Below are 19,418 nucleotides of genomic sequence, written 5' to 3'. Positions count from 1 at the left end.
TCTCTCTCTTTTCCTTGTTCTGGTCCACACAGGCTTTTTCTGTATGTCTCCCCAAGCGTGTATCCACACTCCACGTCTCTGGCTCGAGCCATCTATCAGCTCCTGGTTCCTCTATCTAGAAGTTAAGAACTGGAAGGAGCTGATAGAGGGAGTTGTAAGTACAGGATGTTACCTATGCTTCTTCCACCATTCTTCCCATGCCTTTTGAATCTCCTGCTCCCACCTCCCACAGTCTTCCATTTTAGATACTTAAAGGACACATTACAGGTTAATGTTTTGTCCCTTGGCCATATTTTCAGATAATATAGCAATGAAAACCCAAACTGACACAATCCCTGGATACTTCCTACACTTGTAGTCAGTGATCTATATACATCTGCGTCATTCACTATGATTCTGGCTATAGGTTCTTCCTGGATTTGAGAACATCTTTTTTGCTCACTCAAGCTGGTATACATACGCAGCCATGCTCAGGATATATAAACACTGGGACTTCAACATCAAAGATAAAGACACCAGCAGTAATCGCCTCTCTTTCAGCAGTTACCCAGGTAAATAAATTTAGAGGGACATCCGAGTACTCTGAGTATTATTTCAGAATGCAACCTTGGTGATTCAAAGTAACTGGAATGGGAGAAGAAATCTTTAAGAGGTCAGTATGCATGAATGAAAATTGATTTTCAGAATGCCTCTTGATGGAATACAGCGCTAGTGCTTTCATTTAATGGGATGGTGTGGACAAAGTTAATAGCTGCCAAAAATTCACTTCAACAAATTCCGAGTGAGGTACAAGGCACTTCACTGGGCTCGGCGGTGGAAGCCAGGATCGGCGACAGAGATCCTGCTCTCAGTATCTCCTCAAGGGCCTGTATCTCTTATTCATCACAGTATCCACAGAACTTAACCTTGTGTGTGGCACCTTGTACTTAATCCATTTTTGCTGGATGAATGGATTAGTGAATATGTAAGCTTATAAATCTCACACTAGCAAGATAAGTACGATACAGATAAAAATAGTATTATTGCCGGGCACTTTGTGTGCTACAGCAGGAACGTAAGGAATGTTATGAGTATTCAAAAGAGGGTCAGCTCACATCGGATTGTCAAGGAAAGGAAAGAGAGATTGACACTTGAGATGAATCATGAATGATGACTAGAATTGGAACAGGTAGAAATGGGTGGGAAGGACAGACTCTGTGGAATAGGAGTCGCAATCTCCTATTCTTAGAGGAGCCAGGCAGATGATGTAAAACGGATCAAGGGGGGCTGGTATAAGAAAATAAAAGTTCAAACAGTTGTAGCAAACACATGACCCACTGAAAGGGCTCCAGGTGCTCAGCTCCCACTGTCTGTTGGCACTCAGCAGTATGGAAATCAGTGTTGCTAGATCCTCCAACTGCTGAAGATAGAAATATGGACTTAACAAAACCCACTGGGTGAACCCAACAAAACATGTCTGCTAGCTGGAATCACCCCCTCAATTGTAAGTTTGCAACCTCTTCAGGGAACATCATGGGTAAAGGGAAGGAAAAAATTCTTACTAAATATCTAAGAGTCCAACATGGATACAAGGTGGACACTTCTGACCTTTAATTACATATGTGTACCTTACAGGGTGGTTGTAACAACCATCTGTTGTATCTATGGACCTTTGTCAGAGTATTATCCCCCACTCCTGGTATTATTATTCCTAATAGAATTAATACCATCGCATTAGGAATTCTGACCAGTGGCATAACTTGATATTTTTCTGTGCTTGTGACCTGATCCTTCCTTTCAAAACACTTTGATTTCATCTTTCTTGTTGCTTGCTTAACTGTCTTAGTATTGAGGGGGACTGGGCACTCGTCTCTCAGAGTTAGACTGTGTTTTCATTCTTTGTATTCCTTTAGAATGAAATGTAAGAACTACAGGAGACTGAGGCGAGTCTAATAGTCATATTCTTCCCCTTATTTGTAATAAAATGCAATGTTCAGATGTTACCTGTACTGCTTTGAAATCTCTGCAGAATGATGTTCTTCCATAGTCTTAACAAACCTGGATCCCAAAGGTAGTGATGGGGAAGGACACAGAGGAAGTCCCTATGAAAGGTATAACACTGTTAACATTTGCACATATGTATATATTTTTTCAGAATACATAGACACATAGATAATAGAGAGTTTTCTGAGCATTTAAACTGAGAGAAAACACTTTTTCTAACCCCAAAGTGTTTTTATAGGAGCTTGTATAGCAATGTGATTCATATTTTAATTGGACAGTTTTGTTCTCAGTAGCAAACATGAAAAACATGTAGGATCTTATTTCTATTACAAAGAATTGTTTGATTAAAGGATCAGCCACTTTGGATTCATCCAATACATGTGGGGCTAAACTTTGCCAAGAACTTAATTCCATGTGTGCTGTTGATTCCAGAACAAAGCTGGATGGCTTGTTTGTGTGGTGGGGGTGGTGGGGGTAGTGGTGGAGGAGGAGGAGTGCCATCATAGATGGAGTGGATTAGGAGTGTGGTATCAGGACCCAGAGGCTGTTCGTGATATGAGCAAGGGTATTAAGAATTACTGAGTCAGAACAGAAGCTATAACAAGTCATGAAATATTTGTGACTTGGCTGAGGTACGTGTTTAAGATGACAATAACTGGGCTGATACAGAAACCATTATACTAAAGATAAAAATAACTTTGACTATTTCAAATGCACCTGTCCATACTTTTACATCATGAAACCCCACCCCGCCCGATTCTGTGGAAGTGACCATCAAGATGATTGCCATGAAAAACACAAAGGCTTCAAGACACAAAGACATTTTTTTGTTCTGAGGTTGTCAAAAAGGAGAATGGTAGAGCTTGGACAGCTATAAACTATTCCTCCATGGACAAAATCCAATGATTTTATTTTGGCAAGCCTCGGTCTTCTCATCTTTGGAATGAAACTAATATAAAGGCTTACCTCACAAAGCTGTAAACATTATGCAATTTACTTATTCATCTACAATTTTCTATGAAGTTGTTGTGTTAGGCAAAGTATGATGGGAAATAGGACAGACATATTCACTATTCTAATAAAATTTGTATTCTGGTGAAAGAGACAAAAAAGCAATGATTAAAGCATAATTTGTGTAATAATAGGGAAAGACTACTTTGGGGATGTTGAGATAGTTTCCAAGAGAAAGTAAAATTCAAGTTGAGACACAAAAACAAGTATAAATTGGCCCACAAATGGGAACAATGGGATGATAAAATGTTCTACGTGGGCCAAACAGTGAGTGTAAAGGCCTGTAGGCAAGAAAAAAAAATGTGGAGAAGGCCAGAAAGAGGAAATGGAGGATAATGCAAGACCACGAAAGTGGCAAGTGATAGAAGAGACATTAATAGATTTGCATTTTAGAATTACCTGGCCCATGAGAGGAGGAGGACAAGAGAAGCTGGCAAGAGAAGCCTTGGCAATTTAGAAGCCTGAGGCAATAATCCAGGTGCATCAAGCCACGTAAGGTTTTGTAGATGGTCAGTCAGTACGTGGATGGAAGATTGTGATCCATCATCAAGAAGAAAAAAACATCAACAATGACTGCTGAATTACTCTAGCAATTCATGAATTTCATACTCCTGCATAAGAGAATAAACAGTAGTAATCTAGCACACCCAGACTTATCTAAATCTCATGCTCTGTGTTCACCAGAGCCCTAGGTGACTCCATAATAAAAATGGAGGTGGTTCTGTCAAGGAAACTAATGTAATAACTAGATGAGGTAAGATGACTTGGTAGCTTAATAGTTTCCATCCTTTCCAGACTGTTTTTTTAAAAACTGGGAAAGAATTTCCTTTATCCTTGGGGAAATTATTTCACCTGAAGATACTAACATGATATGTCCTGAGAAAGTCAAAAGTAGATTACAAGTAGGCCAGGGGTTGATAAACCTCAGGACTACCCTCAGGCCCAGGTGAGTGATGGTTCTTCTTTGAAGTGCATTCCTCAAAATTTCCTATGTGCCCCCTCCAGGACCTCGAGACCAGCCAGGTTGGCAGTACTAGGGCATCCTGGCACTGGCTTGTGTCCCATGTGTGCCTTATTTAGGGGGGTGCCTGGGTAGCTTAGGCAGTTAAGTGTCCAATTCTTGATCTCAGCTCAGGTCTTGATCTCAGGGTTGGAGCCCTCTTTAAAAAAAAAAAAAAAAAAAAAAGAGTCCCCAGCCCATGTGTGTCTTATGTAAGGAAGCACTTTTACAGAAATTTTCAAAATGCCCTCCTAGTGCCCAGGACCAGGAAGGATAGCAGAGCCATCAAGGTGAGGCTAAGCTGAGACAGGAACCCATGTGAGCTCTTCCCCTCCATCCCTACCCAAGCAACAAGATATTGCTCATCAACATAAGGGGCTCTGGGACTCCAGCCTCCAGGATGGCCCTGGTGAGCAGATCCTTTCTGCTGCCATTACAGTGTATTTTCTGCATGATTGCGTTGACATTATTGGTGACATGATGATTTGAATGGCCCTCATATCAGACACAACCTGTGTTCAGAGCTCTAGGCTACAGAGATTGCTCTTACCCTTGGGCTTAAGCATGTATGCGGACCTGGTTGTCACTGAAGTACCACGTCCTTTCAACAGCACTGGAGGGTGGCAGAGGAGGCAATGAGTGAAAGTTACCCTGTGCTCCAGTGCGGGTCTCTCGGGACGGTCACACACACCCCCCCCCACTGGCTCTGTATCATGTGTTCAGTGGTCCTCTGGGGAGCATTAGGCCTGGCCCTTTTAAAGGCTCTTGAGAACTTTGCTCCACGACACAAACAGACCTTTGCAGCAGATGTCATGCCCCACAAGGCAATTTCCTATTCTCTCAGGTCAGTTTTCAGCTGGATGGACATTCCTTGTGGGATTGGGACTGCTCTTCTGGCTCCGCCCACAGGCTTCTCACCTATCCTGCCCATTGGTGGGGGTGTGTGGAAGGTAGGGTTTAGTGAGTATGGAAAGAAAGCACATTCTAGGAATGCAATGATTACAGCATAAGAAGTCCAAGAGAAGACAGACACAGACGGAAAATCTGTTGATGCTATAAAATTCTGAATGGCGCTTTAATGACCAGAAAGGGAGTTCTCATTCACTCTTTTCTGGACATTCTTGGTAAGATTTGCATCTGTGGTCATCATTAATAAGTACAGTAATGCTTTTTGAGAGAGTTCTTAGAAGCAAGTGTTCACAGGTGGCGTGATAGACTGCAGACTTGCAGAGTCATTAAGTAAATGGTGTTAGGGAACTGCAGAGGCAAAGAAATCTATGTTGTTTCAGTACAGACAGGTTACAAAGAGTCTTGGCTTTATTAATAATAACAATATTGCTACCTTTTTCCATAGTGGGCAATATAAAATTATTCAGGAACAATGCACTTAATAATAAAGAATGTAGAGAGTTAGTACCTGGACACTTTAAAGAATCTTTATGTGTGCCTGATCAGACAATAGACAAGTATATTGGTATCTTTCTCTACCCATTATTCCAAATCTTCATTTATAAGTCTCTATACCTCATATGGGCCTATGAATTTTGCAATCTGCCTTTTAATCAAATTGAGCCCTGCAAAAAATAATTCACCTGGGGCTCTGGAAGCTCTAAAGAAGGTAGCCCTGGATAACCTTGTTCTAGAAGCATCCCATCCGGTTTTGAATTGCCATGGTCTGTTTTACCTGACAACTGAGGAAGATGAAAGCCCTGTGCTAGCCCTCCTCCAGGATAAACCAACTATTGATTTTGGTTATGCAGTCAAGAGCCAAAGAAGTAAGACATAGAAATCCCATAGGGAATGGCAGCACTAAAAAGGTAGCTGATACTACTGTATGAAGACTTCACTGCCAAAAGGTCTACTGATTTTGACATTGAATCTTTGAATAAATTCAAAGTAAATCAACATATCAGTAATACTGAGTCTTTCAATCCACAAATATTGTATCTGCATTTATTTAGGTCTTCTTTAATTTGAACAATACATTATAAAGGGTCTTGCATGCTTTTAGTTATTTTTATATCTAAATAATTTCTGATGCTACTATAATCAAAAATGATATTTTATTCCTTTTCCAGTTGTTCATTGCTTTTATAGTTTATCTATTGCTTCATAACAAGCCTCTTCAAAAATTAGAGGCTCAAAATAACAATAATCCGTATCTCATGGTTTCTATGGACCAGGAATTTAGATTAGGACACAGTGAGGATGGCTTGTCTGTACTTCTCTGTATTTGGGTATTTAGCTGCAGACGCAAAGCCTGAGGGGCTGAAATCTACAAGAGCTTAACTGAAGCTAGAGGATATACTCCCAAGGTGACTCACTTACATGGTTGACAAGATGGTGCTGGCGAATCGGTTCCCCTCTACGTGGGCCTCTCCGCAGGACAGCTCAAGTAACCTCATGGCAAGGTGTCTGGCTTCACCCAGACCAAGTGATCCAAAAGAACAAGGCAGAAGCAGCAATGCCTATTATGACCTAGTCTCAGAAGTCATACATGGTCACTTCCACCACATTCTATTCATTAGAAGCACATTATTATGACCAGCCCACATACAAGGAAAGGAAATTAGAATCTATTTTTTCAAGGGAAGAATGTCAAAGAATATATGAAAAATTTTAAACCATCACAATATAGAAATATGATTTTTTTGTGTATTTACTGTGTACCTTGAGACTTTTCTAAGTGCACTTGGTTCTAACAATCATTTTGTAGATTTCTTGGGATTTTTCTGTATACATAACCATGCCATCTCTGTGTAAAGACAGTTTTACTTCTTCCTTCCCTTATATGCCTCTGTTTTCTTGTACAATTGCACTGGTAGGACCTCCAGGACAATGTAGACTAGAAGTGGCATAAAAATCCTTTCCTGATTCCTGATCTTAGGGGAGAAGTATTCAGTCTTTCACCATAAAGAATAATGTTAGTTGTAGGTTTGTGGAAAATACCCTTTGTAAGTTTAAAGAAGAACACCCCTCCATTTTGTTTAATGTGGTTTTGTGAAATTCTCAGCTTCTATTAGAATGACCATATATTTCTCCTTTACTAACATGGTGAGTTCCATTGGTTGACTTTCAGATGTGAAACCAACTGGGCATTCCTGGGATTAACCCCATTTAGCCATAGTGTTCTTTTTATTTATTCTTTAATCAACTTACTAATATTTTGTTAAGAATTTTTTCATTTGTATTTGTGAGAGATATTGGTCTGTGGTTTCTTATAATAGTTTTGGTGTATTTGTGAGAGATATTGGTCTGTAGTTTCTTGTAATAGTTTTGGTGTCCTGGTAAGCCTGTCCTTATAATCTGAGTTTGGAATTATTATTTTTTTCTTCTGTGTTTTCTGAAAGAGTGTGTAGGACTGCTCATTTTTTTTCTTAAATGTTTAATAGAATTCATCAATTAAGCTATCTAGACATGGGGTTTTTTGTTGGAAAGTTTTTAACTATGAATGCAATTTCTTTTATTGATACAGCACTATTCTAATTCTTCTTGTGCCACTGTTAAAAATTCTTCAAGGAATTTGTTCATTTCTTCAAAGTTATCATGTTTGTAAAATGAGTAAAATGAGTAAAGTAAAATGACCTAAAGCTATTTATAGTATTTTCTATGAGCCCTTTAATGTCTGTATCTGTAGTTAGGTCCTTTTAATCATTCATGGTACTATATCTTCTTTTTTGTTATTTAGTCTAGCTTGAGATGTGTCAGTTTTACTGTATTTTCCAATACCCAGATTTTATTTTCATTGATTTGTTTCCTATTGTTTGTTCATTCATCCTCCTTGTTGATTTCCATTCTTATCTTTATCATTTTCTCTCTTGTACTTTGTGTTTAATCAACTTTTTTTTCCAACAAGGTAGAATCCTACATAATTATCTTTCTTGCTTTCTACTAGAAGAAAATAAAACTATAAATTTCCTTCTAAGCACTCCTTTCAGTGCATCTGACAAATTTTGATATGTTCTATTTTCATTTTCATTCGATTTAGAATATTTTATAATTTCTCACATGATTTCTTTGATCTGTGACTCACTTGGAAGTGTGCAGTTTAATTTCCAAAAATTTGGAGACTTTCCAGATATCTTTGCCTTTTCCTTATTTAATTTTGTTATAAGTAGGCTGGCTTTCCTTTTAGCTTCCTGATACCCAATGCATAATTTCTTCAGAGCCCATATTCATATTCCGTATTCATTTAGTCCACATTTAACCAGCACCCCCAGAGCCAGCACATAGCCTTGCCCTTTGTAATCATTGAACAAATATTTATGGAAGCAAAGAAAGAAGAAAGAAGGAAAGAAAGGAAGGAAAAAAGGGGAATGGAAAGAAAAAAAGAAAAGAAGGGAGACAGATAATGGATGATGCACTCCAGTGTGAACAAGGGGGACAGAAGGGTAAACAAAGGAAAAGGTGGAGGTGAGGGCTGCCAGAGACATGATCTTTTTTCTACATACTGCTCTCTCTTACAACTTTCATTTGAAACCAGGAGTCCAAGATGTGCAGGAATTGTTGTCAAGGCATTTCAGATGCAATCCTGTATGTTCAGCCTAGAGGTTGGACCTTGAAGCTACTTCTTAGTAGCTACCTTGGTTACAAATGACTGGAGTAGGACCTAACTAATTTTATGGGATTTAGGTAGTCCTCAAGTTTTAAGTAAATTGATATAAACTTGTGTGTACTCAACTTGTTATTAAAATAAAAAGAAAAAACATTATTTGTTTATTTACTACTTATGTGCCTGCCACTGTGACTGGTGCTATGCTAAATATTTGGTGTGTGTGACGTCATTTAGTTTTCATGAAAACCTAACAAGGAGGATATTGTAACTGCATTTTCAGAAAAAAAAAAAAAACAGGTTCAGAAAAAAATAACATGCTCAAAATCACTAGATTCAGTGGTTGGGGACTGAGTTCAAACACAATATATCTGACTATAAAATATCCATTGTTTGTTGGTATTGTTCTTTCAGAAACGATTCATTTTGCTTTTAAGTTAAAGGGTTAAAACTAAAAAAGAGCCATGAGCTCAAGACCTCCCAGGCACGCCATGGGGTGGAGCTTTTGCACAGGGAACAAAGCTGGAATATATTCAAAGTGTTTTAATTGAGGATTCCAGTAATAATGATTCCTAAGAGGCTGAGTCTTCAGGCTTAATTATCTGTAAGTGAGGTTCTCTGGAATGCACTTAGTGTATCTCATCAAGACTGCAAGCACTGCTACTTTGCATAACATCCAGGCATCCCATCACCTCCCTCACACACATACACACACCCCTCGGACTTAAAATTCTCAGGGGAGATTGCTAAAAATGCAAATTCCAAAGAGCCATCCATAGAAATTCTTATTGAGTTGGTCTGGGCTGGAGCATTTGTAACAAACATACCAGGTGATTCTACAACACTGGATCCAAGCCCATCCACTGAGACTCTGGCAATTCTATTGGTCTGTAGCAAAGACTTTGCTCAGTCTTTTCTTGTATTAAGTTCAAATACTTTAAAGTGAGTGCACAGGAAGAAGAAAGAAGAGTCTCAAACCTCCAAGAAAATGTAGCTGCTTCTCTCATAATCCATAATGTTATTACCTGCCTAAATTACAAAATTGCCTACTTAGTATACAATAATTACTTTTACTGATTTCATGTTACCTCTTTTATCTCAGATACTTTCATCCTAAAGCTGAAATATATACACTTTGAAAGTTCATACACACCAAGATTTATGTCTTCTGCTTTTTAAAAAGTAGAACCAAGGGAGAAAAAGAAATAAAAGTAGAACAAGGGTACCTCTTTCAAAGAATTGCAGATACATTTTTATAGCACTTCATTTCTGTTTTCTTAAGTGCCATTCTTTCATTCTCTGGCACCACCCAGGAAACTGAGGCCTTCCTTTGCCCAGGCCATACCTATCTCTCTCCACTCTACCCTGTTTAAACATGCAGCTCCCCATGACTCACTCTCTTTTTCATTGTTTCTACTGTATTTCCTCCATTGTGTGTGTTAAGAGTTGTTGCCATCTGCAAGACTACATATTTGTTCCCATCATGTCTGTCAAGTATTCAGTATAGTGGAAAAGGCATGTGTTGACAGTTAAGTCTTTGGTTTATTCCTGAAAATGCTGTTTATTAGTTTTAAATGGCTGAGTATTTTAAAAAGTGGCTCATTGAAGTGCCATTTTGGTGACGATCAGATGGTGTTACTCCTTCTAAAGCAAGGTGTTTGGTGTATGGTAGGTACACAGTCAATGTTAGTCACCACTATCTCCTCTTTCTTCCTTAGATTTAACAGTTATTTATTGAGCACCTACTCTGTGCAAATCCTCTTTTTGGTGCTGGAGTGAGCAAGACAGAAAAAGTCCTTGCCCCGATGGAGCTTACATGCTATGGGATAGATGGAAAAGAAAACAGTAAACAAATTAACATAAAGTAAATAAGATAATTCATTATTGAAGAAAAACAGATTTCGTTTTGATGTGAATGATAACAGACTATGGATTAAATATAAAGCTGACTTCTTTATAGTCATTCTAAGTAATTTTTAAGAGACCTACTAATTCCTTTATGTGGACCACTGCAGGATATTCAGACTTTACAGTACAGGCTTTGTGTGCTTGAATGCACAATAGTATGAATCCTTCATTGATCACATTCCTACTGCAAGATTAGGCAAAAATGTGCTTAATAAATACTTCCTTGATTGAAGAATAATCACTGGAAGAAGTGGAGATTGACTGCTACCAGTTAGGAATCTTAGCAGGAAGACATGCAAATAAATGCCATTCAGGAAGGTGGGAAGACTGAGTCCTTTGTTAAGCAGGCAAAATAAATGGCTGTAGGATTTTATGTCCTGGGATAACAGGGCTTCCCTTCCTAAGAGTGAGGAAGCAAGAAGAGCCTTCAGCTGTCACTGTAAAGCAGAGGTTCTGGTAGAGCTTGGAGGGGAGCCGAGAGAAGCCCGGAGGGTGGTCTGGGCATGAGCCTTCTGGAAAAATCTCCTGAAGGAATTCTGATATAGTCTCTGAATTGGGAATTACTGTGTAGTGCTGGGGACATACTCTGTGTATCATACATGCTTATTCACTGGTTATCATGCTAGCTTAGAGACTCAGGCAGACAGCCCAGCACAGGTTGGTGCTCTCCATAGGGCAGAGAAATGATACTGTCCCTCTTCAGTAGTGGGAAGAAGTTAAGTGGAAAGACTGAGAGCATGGTACAAAATTATTTTGTTTTCCCTTAAAAGAGGAAAGAAAAGAGAGTCCCCAAAGGTCAGATGTGTTAAATCAAATGGCAGTAAGACCTTTTAAAACAAAATGTGTTATATAATTGGATTATTAATAAATTGTATCACTTTGCTTTTCCCACATAAAAAAACAATCTCCAAACCTTTGTGGCTTGAAACAATATGTGACTATTAATGCTTTTGAGTCCACAGGTCAGCTAAGTGGCTCTTTCTAGACACCTCAGCTGCTCATGTTCATGCATCTGTGGTTGTCTGTGGAGTGGGTGTGCAGCCTTGCTGATTTTGGAAGAACTCCCTTGCATGTTTGGAGGTTGGTGGGCTAGAATTTGACCTTGGCTAAAATGGTTGGTCCTCCTCCACACAGTCTCTCACATAGAGACCAGACTCAACTGGACTTGTCTACAGGACAATAACAAGGTCCCAGGAGAGTAAGCAGCAATGTGCAAGGTTTCTTGAGGCCTAGCCTCAGAATTCGCACATTCTATTAGCCGAAGCCAGATCCAAATCCAGCCCAGATTTAGGAGATACAGAAACAGACATCTTTGGATGGGAGATGCTGCAAAGTCACACTGCAGAGAATATGGAGGGGTGTGTGTGTGTGTGTGTGTGTGTGTGTGTGTGTGTGTGTGAAGAAATGCAGCATAGCTATTTTTATAATCACAATCCATACTACTGACACTGAGTTGTATGTTACTTATGTTCTTGGTCAACACTGATTCTACTCTTTGGGGAAAAAATGAGTGTGTTTGGTCTTTGGAGCTTTAGAGAAGCTAATTAATGCAATATGGAAAATTGCGCATTTTAAACGCCCCTAATAGGATACCAAAGGTACATTATTGTGCTAAAACAATGGGTCTAAATAGCATCAGAGGGTAGTGATCACTTTATTTTTATGATACAAGTGTTTTAAGTCTTGAGATTTATTAACCATCAGGGTTCCCTTTTATTTCTTAATAAATTCAGCAATGAACTTAACATGAAATGTTATTTTCAGGCTGGCTTTCATTCTTGACTGTTTCACTTTCTCCTGATCTAAAACAGTCTGCCTTTCAAAACTGCTACCAAAGAGTATTTTTTTCTATGTAATGTTTCCGGACTTTGTCCTCCCACTCAGCCTTTTCCTTTTTTCATCTTAAACTCTAAACTATAGCATTAACCTTCTTGACTTGTTTTGCAGGCTAATTCACTGTCATTGTTCCAGAGTTCTGGGTGGCCTACATATTTCCATCTTTAGTAAATAATCTTGCTCTTGAAGGAACCACTGCGCCTTCCATGTCAGTATTATTCACACATATCAAAGAACGCCTGCCCTCTGGTGTTCATAGAGGTTGCTACAAGGAGTGAATTAGCAAGTTTATTATGCCAGAAATACATTCCACTTTATGGAGATTTTCTACCAGAGAGCTTGCCCAAGGCTGCCAAGTATGGTTGTGCAGTTTGAACACTGCAAAACAACCACAGCCTGAGAGGTGAATGGTCATTGAAATTCAACCCACACTTTGCTTGTGAAGCCATGCATCCAGTGTCCTGGCTGTATCTTTCAAGAGGAGTTGCCTATTAAAATTTCATTCAAGGGAGCCATCCACTCATCAAGCCTTATCCCACGTGGAGTGTGCAACTTTCTGTCATTTATGCAAACTTCTGATGGGCCGGTGACAGCCTTTTGAAGGTTCATTATGAGCTGGTTGGACACTACCTTCATCATGTAACCTTCCGACTCAGAAATCTCTACAAATTAAAATTACTCCATTAGCACTGAATGACATCACTTAGTCCCAGGTTATCAGAGGAAGGGAATAAGGAACAGAAGTGAAATATGAAGTGCCAAAGTTATTAGTTGCAATGCAGGGAACTAAAATGCCGGCTTTCTGACTCCCATTGCAGCTCTGAGTGCTTATCTTTAGCTTCAGGTGTTCCTATTATTTGATTGCACCCTACCTATCCCTACCAGGCCTAGAAGAGATGCAGAATGAATTAATGAATGAATGAATGAATTTTCAAATATATTTTCTTTTTTTATTTTAATTCCAGTGTAGTTAGCATGAAGTGTTATATTGGTTTCAGGTATATAATATAGTGATTCAACACTTCCATACATCCTCTTATGCTCATCACAAGCACCCTTCTTAATCCTCATCACCTATTTCACCCATCACCCCACCCACCTACCTCCCCTCTGGTAACGATCTGTTTGTTTTCTGTGATTAAGAGTCTGGTTTTTTGGTGTATCTGTCTTTTCCCTTTGTTCATTTGTTTTGTTTCTTAAATTTCACATGAGTGAAATCATATGGTATTTGTCTTTCTCTGACTTATTTCACTCAGCATAATGCTCTCTAGTTCCATGTATGTCATTGCAATTTCGTTCTTTTGATGGCTGAGTAATATTCCATTCTATGTATACACCACTTCTTCTTTGCCCATTCTTCTATCAGTGGACACTTGGGCTGCTTCCATAATTTGATTATTGTAGATAATGCTGCAGTAAACATAGAGATGCATGTATCCCTTAGAATTAGTGTTTTCATATTCTTTGGGTAAATATTCTGTGCAATTCCTGGATCATAGGGTAATTCTATTTTTAATTTTTTGAGGAACCATGATGTCTTCCATAGGAACTACACCAGCATGCATTCCCACCTACAGTGCACAAGGAAGGGCTCCTTTTTCTCTACATCTTTGCTAACACTTGTTCCTTGAGTGTTTTATTTTAGCCATTCTGACTGGTGTGAGGTGATATTTCCTTGTAGTTTTGATTTGCATTCCCTTGGTGATGAGTGATGTTGAGCATCTTTTCATGTGTCTGTTGGCCATCAGTATGTATTCTTTGGCCAACTGTATTTTCTAATGATTCTTGGCCTCAATCTCCCAAACTTCCAATCTCCTAGGCCATATCTATCCCTGCTGTACATCTTTGTTCATACCTGTGATGGTCACTGCTCTCTACCTAGTTGACTCCCTTTTTTAAAGATTTTATTTATGTATTTATTTATTTATTTTTAAATATTTTATTTACTTTTATTCATGAGAGACACAGAGAGGCAGAGGCACAGGCAGAGGGAGAAGCAGGCTCCCTGTAGGGAGCCTGATGTGGGACTGGATCCCAGGACCCCGGGATCACACCCTGAGCCAAAGGCAGATGCTCAACCACTGAGCCACCTAGGCATCCTATTTATTTATTTTAGAGACAGAGAGCATGAGTTTGGGAGGAATAGATGGGGAGGGAGAGAGAGGAAAAGAACCTCCTGCAGAGTCTGCATGAGCACAGAGCTCCATGCAGGCTTGACCTCACAACCATGAGATCATGACCTGAGCCAAATCCAAGAGTCAGATTCTTAATGCACTGAGGCCCTAGGTGCCCCATAGTCAAACCCCATAGTCAACTCTTATACAAGCTTCAAGACTCAGTTCCAGATCTACTTCCTCCATGAAGCTTTCCTCCTCCAGCCTTCACTAAGCTAGAAGAAGGAGAGCCATAAAGGCTGAGTGTAGGTGTTCACACTTGTTGGAAAGAGTACTGGACTGGTTCAAGGACCTGCATTCTAAGCCCAGGTCTGTCAGGAGCCTCGAAGATGCCCTCACCTCTCTGAGCCTCATCTTGTTCTTCCCGATTGCAAAAGCATCAGATACATTGGTGTTCCTCCATGTGTGGCCTGAATAGTGCTGGTGAGGTGGTAGTACGTGGTTCATGGACAAGTAATTTTGCATGTTAGTAGAAATGTATTTATTTTAATGTGTTTTCTGAGGAGAAAAAAAGCAAAAACATTAATTCCACAGTCCCTCAAATATTATTGTATGTGACAAGTTGAGTATTTTAAGTTTGAAAAGAGAGTTAATTTAAGGAAAAATAGGAAGTAAATAATAGTACAAGTAATCAGATATGGCAGAAATGATAAGCTGTATTAATTAAAATGGTGGCAGTTTGGGAAGCTCCAAAGGAGGTTTTTACCTTGGTCATTTCTAACTCTCTCACTGGGCCCTTCTCTGATGCTTGTTCACCACTGACGATTCATCCATCACAACTCGTTGTTGGTGTCAGCGTATCCTCTCTCATTGGTATAGCTGTATCTGATGTACTTTGATTTCTACCACAGTCATCACACATAAAGCACAAAATAGGCCTTTAAAAAAGACTTGTGGCTTTACTGATATTCCTGTATTGCTGCCAACATGTATAAAAAGCATTGAATGACCCAGTGTCAAGATCCTAGTTTTAAAACCATGTTTACTTTTGCAAGTATAGATGGTTTTCTTATTTATAAAAACCATGTAGACTCACTATGTAAAATTTGCAAAGTACAGAAAAATAGAGAAGAAAGAAGACATCCATAATCTTATATCCAACAATGAACTCTGTTAATACCCCTCCCTAATTATAAGTTCTCCCGCAAAATCCTAGCTAGTGGGGATCTGTTGCTGTTTATCATTTTGAAAAATTAGAATCATCGTGATTTAATATATTTTTATTGTCCAAATTATAAAATCAAAAAATATCAATAGAGAATCTAGGGTCAGAAGTCCACTGGCATCTTTATAAGTAGCTTTTAAGTAACCACCACAGAGGTGAGCCCAAACTAGGAGAGGCTACTGCAGATCAAGGATCATAATAACCCATACTCTGCAAAATGCATTGTGTATGCAAAGCTCTATAACAATAATGTCGGTTGAATATACCAGCTAAATGTATGCTGATTTGTATATTTGTCTCTCCCATAGGATTTTTGGAGTCTCTGGATGACTTTTACATTCTTAGCAGTGGTTTGATATTGCTACAGACCACAAACAGCGTGTATAATAAAACCCTACTAAAGCTTGTGGTACCCCAGTCTCTCCTCGCATGGCAAAGAGTCCGTGTGGCCAATATGATGGCAAATGATGGCAGGCAGTGGGCAGAGATCTTTTCAAGCCACAACTCTGGTAAGTGGCCGGCAGAAGTAGCTTTTCGGCATATACGTATGTTTGGATTACGAGTTAACCAGCAGAGCCATACCCATAACCTGCTTCATGTCCCCCAATGTTTCAGGCACGTATAACAATCAGTACATGGTCCTGGACCTGAAGAAGGTAAAGCCGAAGTACAGCCTTGACACAGGCACTCTGTACATTGTGGAGCAAATTCCTACATATGTAGAATATTCTGACCAAACTGAAGTTCTACGGAAAGGTACTTTCTTCATGCTAGAAGTCTAGAAAGTCTGATGAGTATGTGAGTGTGCATGTGTATATGGTGGGGAATGTGTGGTATGGGACTGTATGATGGGGGTGTGGGTGTGGTGGGGAAGGAAGGATGGGAATGCCATTGCTAGTTACACTGGGAAATAATTAACCAGCGTCAGCACAACATGTAAAATCTGCACCTCAAGCTCTTATATGCCACTGTATAAGTTGGGACAAAGCCAGGCATTTATAGTCTTACAACTTCTCATAGCTCTAATATTACCTTCTCTCCTTGGTTCCTGAGTAAAGCTTTTAGTCAAATTTAGCAGATATTTATAGAAGTGCTACCTTGGCCCAGGCCCCTGGAAAAAGTAAGGCTGCACGCACAAAATCCCTGACCTTTAGAAGCTCAGTCTAATGAGGAAGCGAAGCACGTAAAACAGCCGTTAGAGCATACAAAGGGAAGAGCAGTCATAATGTGGGCTGCACCACGCCCAGTGGGAGCCACTGTCAGAGGATCAGAGAAGGCAGGTCTGGAGGGCAAGACCAGAGCCTAGACGTTTTGAAGCACGGGTCTTAGAGTGATACCACCTTGATTTGAATGAATCTCTGCTCCTCAAAATCTCAGGCAAATTATCTACTCTCTCCAAGCCTCACTTTCTCCATCTGTAACAGTGGTACAGGTCCACAACCACTTATCTGTAATTTTGAAAGCTCAAAATTTGTTTTGTTCTATTTTTAACTAGCAAACTTAGTAGCAATATGACCTGAACTGACCTCATTTTGGTACAAAAACTACCTGTTTGGGAGTTTGGTAGACTTGATCTATTTAGACCTTATTTCCTCTCCTCCAGGGAGCCTATACATTAGGCTACAGAAATCTCAATGCCTTTGATTATGAGATGTTGCCCAGGGAAATTGCCATGTCATATATAATATGCACACTCCGTTGCTGTTCTAAAATCTGCAAAGACCCTGAACTCTGAATTATCTGGCGCCCAACAGTATTTGAATGTGGGAGTGTGGACCTTTGTAATCTCACAAAGTTGTCATGAGAATGAATTGAGATAATTCTTGTAAATTCTCAAGCACAATACCAAGCAAGCACTCTTATCTTGCATCAAACATAGAGTTTGGCACACACAACATACATGCATAGTTGTTGAAGGAATGAGAGTGAAGATGATGTCTGAGTGACCGTTAAAGGTCAAGAAAGAGTCCGCCAATTTGACAAGAGGACAAGGTGAAACAAATGGTGTCATGAAACCGTGTGATTTGGAGATGGTTAGCTCGAGAGAGCTAGAGGAGGGGCTATGAAGGGGAAGGATGGTGGTGATGGAAAATATCAGCGTGTTTGAAAAGGGAGAATAGCCTGGAAGTCAAAGAGAAGGCAGGAGACCAAGTAGGAAGCTATTGCAATAATAGATCAGCTGATAGATGAGGACTAGAACCCAGGGAAGGTATGGACCCTGGGAGACACAGGGCCTGGTCCTCAGACTCCCAGGTCCCCAAGAGATTTTATATAGTGACACCAACCAAATGCTCATAGTCTACATAAAATAGTTAAGGTGGAGACTTCGATTGCAAAGCAGATCAGTTATACCACCAAGTCTACAGAGACATCAGATCATCAGGGGTCACTTGGTTAGGATGGCAGTTCAAAACTGAGAAGTCAGTTGTCTGACCTTGAAGCCTCATCCATCCAGCTCATAAGAGCCTGATAAAACTAGCATGCCTCAAGAGGGAGATGTGTGCTTAAGAGAACAGATGATTCAAGGCCTTTTCTTCCTTGGACTGCTGATTTTTAGAAGGGCAGATTCAGGGCAGCCCGGGTGGCTGAGCAGTTCAGTGCCGCCTTAAGCCCAGGGCCTGATCCTGGAGACCTGGGATCGAGTCCCATGTTAGGCTCCCTGCATGGAGCCTGCTTCTCCCTCTGCCTGTGTCTCTCATGAATAAATAAATAAAATCTTTAAAAAAAGGGGGGGGGGGCAGATTCAGGTTCTTTGCAATCTTGTTCCTAGGCCCCATGGAGAAATCTACCCTGAGACCAAAAACAAAACAAAACAAAACAAAACAAAAAACAAACAAACAAACAAAAAAATCTAATGTTGATCTGTCTGTAGTCATTTTGCCAGAGGTGGGAAGAAAAGAGTTAAATTCATTGTCTAACTATATGCCAGGCACTCTTTTGGGCCTTTTACTTATGTTCCGTTGGTTGATCTTCATTAGCATTCTTCCAGATAAGTAGCATCATTACCATTTTAGGAAAGAAAGGAAAGAAACGTGATTTGCCAAAATACTTAAGTGATATTATCTAGCAGTCATAATAAAAGACAAAAAGTTCCATAAACCTCCTAGAATTTGGAAGCAACTCTGGTATATTGCTGGAAGGCCGTGGTCAGAAGGGAGGCATTGGACATCTCTGAACCTCCATCTCTTTCTTTATAAAGAGGGATGGTAATGCTTATGCATCATTAGGTTGTTGTGAGAGTATACAAGATACTCTATTTTAAATATCTTTGTAAATCATAAAGCTTGATGAAAAGGTGAAGTGTAAAGCAGCCATTTGGATTATTCATTTGTTCACATAAAGAGAAATATATTAGTTACTATCCATCTAATCTTTACCCAGTATCAGACACTATTATAAGCATTCCATCTGTTTGAACTCATTTCATGCGCATCATAATCTTTATAAGGTAAGTACTTTCAGCGTTCACATTTTATAGATGAAGAAACTGAAGCATAGACAAGTTGAATGATTTGTTTAAGGTCACCTACCTAATGATGGCAGAACCAGGCTTCAGATCCAGGTAGTCTGACCCCTAAATCTATATATAACCTAAATAAACTATAGTAATAAACATGATTTTAGCCTGTCAGTTTAATGTGATCTTTCTCTCAGTTCTTCCTGATGCTGGTATGTGTCCCAGAATCAGCAAGATCGAGTATCTTATGGTTTTATTTTTTTTTAAGATTTTATTTATTTATTCATGAGAGACAGAGAGAGAGAGAGAGGCAGAGACACAGGCAGAGGGAG

General features: G+C 39.5%; 1 protein-coding gene across 1 annotated transcript in view; it reads left to right on the top strand.

The window, feature by feature from the left end:
* PLBD1 (phospholipase B domain containing 1) overlaps positions 1–19,418 on the top strand; it is a 51,987-nt gene that overhangs the window by 28,102 nt on the left and 4,467 nt on the right. Inside the window, exons 6-8 of the mRNA XM_055336808.1 lie at positions 407–551; positions 15,938–16,138; positions 16,245–16,385. Of these exons, the coding sequence (XP_055192783.1) occupies positions 407–551; positions 15,938–16,138; positions 16,245–16,385 (487 nt within the window). The remainder of the gene's footprint in view (positions 1–406; positions 552–15,937; positions 16,139–16,244; positions 16,386–19,418) is intronic.

The sequence above is a fragment of the Nyctereutes procyonoides genome, unplaced genomic scaffold (genome assembly GCF_905146905.1).
Source record: "Nyctereutes procyonoides isolate TBG_1078 unplaced genomic scaffold, NYPRO_anot_genome, whole genome shotgun sequence".
Classification (NCBI taxonomy): Eukaryota; Metazoa; Chordata; class Mammalia; order Carnivora; family Canidae; genus Nyctereutes; species Nyctereutes procyonoides.
The sequence above is the reverse complement of the archived record's forward strand: the minus strand, read 5'-3'. Positions and strand labels throughout refer to the sequence as shown.